Source organism: Galeopterus variegatus, unplaced genomic scaffold, assembly GCF_000696425.1.
Source record: "Galeopterus variegatus unplaced genomic scaffold, G_variegatus-3.0.2 Scaffold6016, whole genome shotgun sequence".
Classification (NCBI taxonomy): domain Eukaryota; kingdom Metazoa; phylum Chordata; class Mammalia; order Dermoptera; family Cynocephalidae; genus Galeopterus; species Galeopterus variegatus.
The window spans coordinates 110424-117808 of record NW_007732127.1 but is presented as its reverse complement, the minus strand read 5'-3'; the positions used below and the strand labels follow the sequence as shown (position 1 = coordinate 117808).

General features: G+C 39.8%; 1 protein-coding gene across 1 annotated transcript in view; it reads right to left on the bottom strand.

Annotated features, from left to right (window-relative positions):
• LOC103605721 (secernin-1-like) overlaps positions 1-6450 on the bottom strand; it is a 26410-nt gene extending 19960 nt beyond the window's left edge. Inside the window, exon 1 of the mRNA XM_008590348.1 lies at positions 6089-6450. Coding sequence (XP_008588570.1) covers positions 6089-6292 — 204 coding nt within the window. The 5' untranslated portion in view covers positions 6293-6450. The remainder of the gene's footprint in view (positions 1-6088) is intronic.
• Positions 6451-7385: the final 935 nt, after the last annotated feature.

Here is a 7385-nt window from a genome sequence, read left to right as displayed (position 1 = left end):
ACAGAACCTCTCAGCACTAGACAGTTCTTTAAAAAAAGAAAAAATCCCTCTCTTTACAATGGTCTTCTAGAGTTCACAAAGTGCTTTCACATGTCAGCTCATGGGTATCTCACAAAAGCCCTGTAATGCAGGCAGATCAGGTGTTATGACCTCCATCTGGCAAATGAGGAAACTGAGTCTCAGAGAAGCTTAAAGACTCTTCTTCTAGAGTTCACAAAGTGCTTTCACATGTCAGCTCATGGGTATCTCACAAAAGCCCTGTAATGCAGGCAGAGCAGGTGTTATGACCTCCATCTGGCAAATGAGGAAACTGAGTCTCAGAGAAGCTTAAAGACTCAAGACACAATAAAGAGGGAGGCAGGACAAGAATCCAGGATCCTTGCCTCCTAGGCCAGAACTCATCCCCCTAGTTCCAGGTGACTGTATATTTCAACTGATTTATAATGGTAAGACATGCATAAAGTGCTACATATCCTTAGAGGAGGGGCAGGCTAGAGGGAAGAGGGGATATTGGTGCTGGGTCCCCGAAGGATGCATAGGAGTCTGCCAAGCAGATGAGAGGAGGGGAGAGAGAGCACATTCTCAGCAAATAGAAAGAGCAAAAGCACAGAAATGCAAGTATATTCGTTGTCTGCTTAAGAAATGACAAGCAGCTGAATGTAGCTGGGGCCTACGGTGTAAGCTGAGAAGACAACTAAAAATGAAGACAGAAAAGTAAGCAGAAAATTGTACAACTCTTATTGAGGTCGATTATTACAAAAGCTTTACCTATGATCCATCCATACTGCATCTGGAAGTACAGCCGAGACTACACCTTCACGTGCACAAAATGACTTATGTACAAGGTTCTTCACAGCTGCACTTTCTGGACTGGCAAAATACTGGAAACAGTCCCAGCGTCCAGCAATAGAGGACTGAGTAATTTAATTATAGTACATCTCCACAAGGGACCACCATGCAGCTATTTCAAAAAAAAGATAATCTCTACATACAGACACAGAAAAAGCTTTAGAAAATGTTAAGTGAAAAAAGCAAATGCAGACCTTTTCTGTAAGTTTGAAACTACCGTACATTTTAAAACCAAGTTTCAGAAGCGTGTAAATAATGTGCTATTTCCATGAAAAAAAGGAAGAAAATAAGGACAAATATTCATGGTTTTTTGAATTTGCATAAAACATTGGAAGGATGTGCAAGAAATTAATAAAAAGGGTTACATAAGACAGAAACCAGTGTAGATAGAGATAGGGAGGAGGAAGACGCCTCACTGTGAGCCTTTTAAATATCATTTAGTCTTCGAACCACATGACTAAAGTAACTATTCAAAATATAAAGTTACATTAAAAAGTATCTTTACCCAAATGACTTGAAAACTTATACCTACACAAAAACTTGAACAAAAATGCTTATAGCAGCTTTATTCAAATTGCCAAACCTTGGAAACAACCAAGATGTCTTTCAACAGGTGAATGGGTAAATAAACTGTGGTACATACATCTAGAACAATGAAATATTACTCAGAAATAAAAATATATATGTGTGTGTGTTACCAAGCCTGGAAAAGACTTGGAGGAAATCTAGATTCATATTGTTAAGTGAAAGAAGCCAGTCAGAAAAGGCTACATACTGTACAATTCCAACAATGTGACATTTTGGAAAAAAACAAAACTATGGAGACAGTTAAAAGATCAGTAGTTGCCAGGCATGGTGGGGTGGGGTAGGGATGCAGAGGCAGAGCACAGAGGATTTTTAGAGCAGTAAAAGTATCCTCTGTGATAATGTAGTGGTGGATACATGTCACTGCACATGTGTCGAAACCCATAGAATATACAACACAAAGAGTGTAAACTATGGACTTGAATTAATAACAATGTATCGATCCTCGCTCATCAATTGTAACAAACATACCACACTAGTGAGGAAGTTAATAGGAGGGGAAGCTGGGAGGTGAGGGGTATATGGGAACCCTCTGTACTTTCTGTTCATTTTTCTGTAAACATAGCACTGCTCTAAAAATAGTCTATTTGTTTAAAAAAGAAAAGGAAAGAATGAGAAGAAAAGGAAGGAAAAGTGAGCAGGATGCATAGGGAAGAGTTCTAAATGGCATACAAATCAGCCTGGACTCTCATCCTGTTAACAAAACCAAGCATTTCTCAACAAGGGAGCTGTGTTTTGGAGAGAAAATTCTAGTAATCCTGCAAAGAGAGGAATCTAAGAGAAAGAGACCCAGGACCAATAAGAGTATAGCAGAAGGGAGATGGGGTGGGCCAAATGAGATGGGGCAGTGGAGAGGAGATGGGGACACAGGAGAGGAAGCACCAGGACTCAGTGACAGCTGTCCCTGTGCATCTGCGGATGGGTGGGAAAATGAGGGTCAACGTTTCCCCTGGTTTCTAGTGTAAACTGTGTGGCAGACGATGGTGCTATTGGAGCAACAGGGACCAATGAAATGCGTGGAATGAATTTGGTTTTTAATCTCTGAGGTTATTTTACCTGTAGAATATGCATGTGGAAATGTACAAGAGGCAGCTTAAAACACAGGTCTCAGAATCAGAAAAGAGGTCAGGGCTTGCTTAGAGTCTATTTATAGTACCTATCAAATTGTACTTATTTATACAAGGGGACATTTTTTTTATTCAAAATACTTTACCATTTATTTCTACATATTTGTAGGGTACAGGGTGTTGTTTCAATAAATGCATAGACTTCACAATGATTCACTTAAGGTAGATAGCATAGTTTTGCACCCATTAGTCCACCACTTCTCCTCCTCCCCCCCCATCCCCAGCCCATGGTCTCTGGTAACCATAATTCTACTCTCCACTTCTATGAGAACCACTTTTTTTTTTTTTAATATTCTGCATACGAGTAATATCATTCAGTATTTGTCTTTTTGTGCCTAACTTACTTCATACATGATGGTTTCCGGTTCCATCCATGTTGCTGCGAATGATAGGTTATCATTTTTTTTTTATAGCTGAGTGGTACCCCATGGTATATATATACACCACAGGGGATTTTTGTTGTTGTTGTTGTTGTTTTTTATCCATTCATCCATTAATAGACATGTAGGCTAATTCCATCTTGTGACTATTGTGAATAGCAAGGGGACATGATTTAACCTACGGTGTATCTGAGTAATAATATACCCAGGGTTAACTAATAAAAGGAATCTAGCCTATTTCCTAAAATGATTATAACCATGAGAGTAAAATACTAAGAGGTATTTAGCCTATCCCCCCAAAAGAAACAAATTTTTCTGAAATATTTATTTCAGACATATTTATAAATGGCATTTGTAAGATATTGTAGAGCTTATGGCTACTTAACGAATTACCCCAAAATTTCGTGGTATAAAACAACCATTTCCGATAGGTCAGGAATTTGGACAGTGAATTGCAGGTATGGTATGTCTCCACTCCAGTGTCTCGGGCCTGGAATCATCTGAAAGTTCATTCGTTCGCATGTCTGGCAGTTAACACTGGCTGTCGGGAGACCTGGGTTCTTTCTGCATGAGAGCTAGTTTGGGTTCCTCCCAGCATGAAGGATGCCTGGGTTCTTAGGGCTAGAGTCCCAAGACAGAGAAAAACAGGCAGAAACTGTATCCTTTTATGACCCAGCCGTGGGAGTCACATAGCATCGGGAGGAGTGTCTTTCACACTGTAAGAAGTGCACGTGGGATGGGATTTGGTGCAGCCACCTTTGGGAATTTAAATCTGCCCACGTAAAAATCAAAGTATTATTTCAGTTTGTCCCTCAAGGACAAACGATAGAAATATTGACGGAAGACAGACAGGGAAGGTCACAAACAACTCAAACCAGCAAACTTCATCTATAGAGTCCACTCTGTTCCAGAAAAAGAGAGAAACACTCCGACCCAAATGACATGGATTTTCATGCACTGATGAATACCCATTTAAAATCTAACACACTCACGAGAGAACCTAGCACTCTTCTTCATTGCTATGAAAGGAAAGTTCCACTGAAGCTTAGGGGCTGAACCCAAATGACATGGATTTTCATGCACTGATGAATACCCATTTAAAATCTAACACACTCACCAGAGAACCTAGCACTCTTCTTCATTGCTATGAAAGGAAAGTTCCACTGAAGCTTAGGGGCTGGGATTAAGTTCGTGGCTCAACATGAAAGGCAAGTGTTTCTGGTGAAAGTCCCGTAGGAGATAGTCTGCCACTGCCCAGTACTCAAACAGCCCATGCCAAGTCATGCTCACATCTGCCTGTTCATTTCAGTGCCTTTGTTAAATTTATCTAAAATAAGCACCTCCTCATAGAGTTCTATTGCTGTTTGGTGCTGATTAGTGATTTTACAGGATTAAAACAAGTGATTAAACATTCAGATAAGAAAATAAAATACACATTGATGAATACCTACTTAAAACTGAACATGACCACCAGAAAAATCCATTTATTTTGTAAGCCACAGAACACCAAAGAGTAAAGGTTATGTCACTGGAAAGAACCTGTTCATCTACCAGCCCCAATTTTTTTCCCCCAAATCCTTCATCCTTTAGCAAACAAGTACCATTTAAATACACACAGAGTTAAATAAATATACCATAACCAAGAAGGTTATTCCATGAATGCAAAGATTGTTCACTTTGTCATATAAATAGAAAAAAATTAACTGATTGTCTCCATAATCACTGAAAAGACCTTCTGCAAAGTTTAACACCTATTTCTAATTTGTTTTTTAAGATACTCAAAATAGGAACTCATGTATACTTTTTAACTGGATAAAATTATATAAATCTCAGTCCCAAAGTCAGCTTGCTACTTACTGGGGAAGCACTAGAGGCAGCCCCACTCAGGTCAGACACAAAGGCAAAGATACCCGCTATCTCTACTACTACTTAATTTAACATTGAATCCAAGATATAAGCCAAAGCAATCAGATAAGAAAATAATCAGAGATAAAGACAAATCAAACTGTCTCTCTTTCCAGGTGATATAGCAATATACCTGAAAACCCCAAGAGAATCAATGATGAAAGCTGACACAACCAATAAAAGAATTTAGTAAAACAGTAGAATGTAAAATGAACACAAAATTGCTGTCATCAAAGTCTGACAACACTCTTTGGGAATATGGAGAAACAGGCATGGTCACACATTGGTGGTGGGAATGCAAAATGGTATACCACCTATAGAAGAAAATTTGACAATATCTAAAAATATTACATATTTATTTACCTTGTGACCCAGCAATCCCATTTCTGGGCATCTACCCCAAAGGAATAATTACAAAAACAAGTGTTTTCTAAAGCACTCAAACAGAAATTAATGGATAGTTTTTTAACATGATGAAAATATATAAACTGAGACAAGACACTACAACAGACGAATAAAGCTATTATTCACTTCGGCACTATTTATAATAACAAAAGACTGAAAAACAGCCCAAATATCCAGCAGCAATATGGGACTGATTAATCTGTGATACGTCCATATAGTAGAACACTGCGCAGCTATAAATGAGGAATGAGGAACACCTGCATATACTGTATGGAGTGACTTCAAGATATGTTTTTAGTTGAAAAGCAAAGTGGAGAAAAGTATACGTGACATGCTACCTTTAATCTAAGAAAGAAGAAAAGGGACTAGGGTGAATATGCATATGTGTGTATGTGTTTATGTGTGTGTGTGTAATTTATTACATATAAGGGAACTTCAAAAAGTTCATGGAAAGATTTGTATTATGTTTCCATTCTATTTCTCCATGAACTTTTTGAAGTACCTTCATTAATAACATAATTTTTTAAATGGAAGCATGAACCAAACAACTTACAAAACATGGTTACCTATAGGGGGAAAAAAAACCTTGCCTTGTAGATTTGATTTTGGAACCATGTAAATATTTTACTTAATTATAAAACAAGGGCCATAGCAGTGAACATAGAATTCCCCATGTAACTTTGTTTTTAAGGCTATGAGCAAACCTGAATAGAAACAGGAATCAGCAGAACCAGCATGACAGTTCTGAGTACTGAGCAGGCTTCCAAGAAAGAGGTGACAGTGTGCAAAGCCAGAGAAAGAGAAGTGACAACCCACAGAATGCAATGCGTGACTTACCTCCACCTTGCTCTCAGGGTCATGATCAGCAGCCGAGAAATACACAACCTCCTGCACTTCATCTCTGGGCCGGGCTGAGTTTTTCCCAAATACCACCAGACCGTCCTTAGCACGCGGCGGGAAGGCCACAAAACAGTAACTTGGAGGAGCTACAGCCATCCTGAAAAGATAATACCAATGAGAGAGGGGAAGCGGGCCTGACATGGAACATTCCAGCAGCAAGCTCTTCAAGCATATTTCACCAGCTAAAATAGGTTTACTACTCAACTGTGTGCAGCTAGCTCATTACGAGATCCCAGCTGGCAAATGAAGGTGGGCGCCTGGAGTAAAATTAGAGAGCCACCGAGACCAGATATTGGTTAGTACTCTGTGGGATTAAATGAGCTCAGATTGGCAACAAACCGCAGTGGCAGCCAAAAGTGCAGTGATGCAGGAGAAAGGAAAGGAGGTTATTGTTCCAGGCAGAACGCGCGCACACACACACACACACACACACACACACACTGCAATCTGTCACAGTAATAAAATAATAAACAAGTATACCTTGTAACTGTGCTACACGAGTGCCTCAGAACTACAGGTACATGGCCGCCCCGTAACAGATTTTGGAATGTGATGAGGGAATGGGTCTAAAGATGAATTGAAAGATACCACTCCTTTTTCTAAACAATATTTTATCTGCCTCAATGACATATCACTCAAACACCATGTGGTTTTCCTCCCACCTCTCTCACTGCTCCTGGGCTGGCTTGTTCTCTTCTCTCTGGCCATTGCGCATCCTCACTGCTCGATCTTTCTTTCCTCATTTAATGCTCTTTTCTCTCTGGGAAAACTCATCCACGTCCAGAGCTTCCCTTGCCAGTTATGCACCAATGAACTACACATTTAATGCAGCTCCATTCTCAGTTTGAGCTCCTGACCCATAGACCCAACTGCCTCCCTGACATCCAAGGCTGATTTCATCTCTTCTTCCCCAAACTGGTTCTCTTTCCAATGTTCCCACCTCAATGGCCAGCTTCACCATCCATCATCCCACTGGAACATCCGGAACTCAAGAACCATTTTTACTATCTGCTTCTCCATTATCTAACATGTCACCAAGTCCTGTAGATTCAATCTTTTAAATCTCTATGGAAACAATCCACTTTGCTCCATTTCCACTGCCACACCCTACACCAACCCACCATCATCTCTAGCCTGGACCACTACAGTAGCCTCCTAAGGAGTGGCTCCAAAACCTCTATTATTCCCCCTCCAAAACATTCTTGACATTGCAGCCAAAGTGATCATTTTAGAA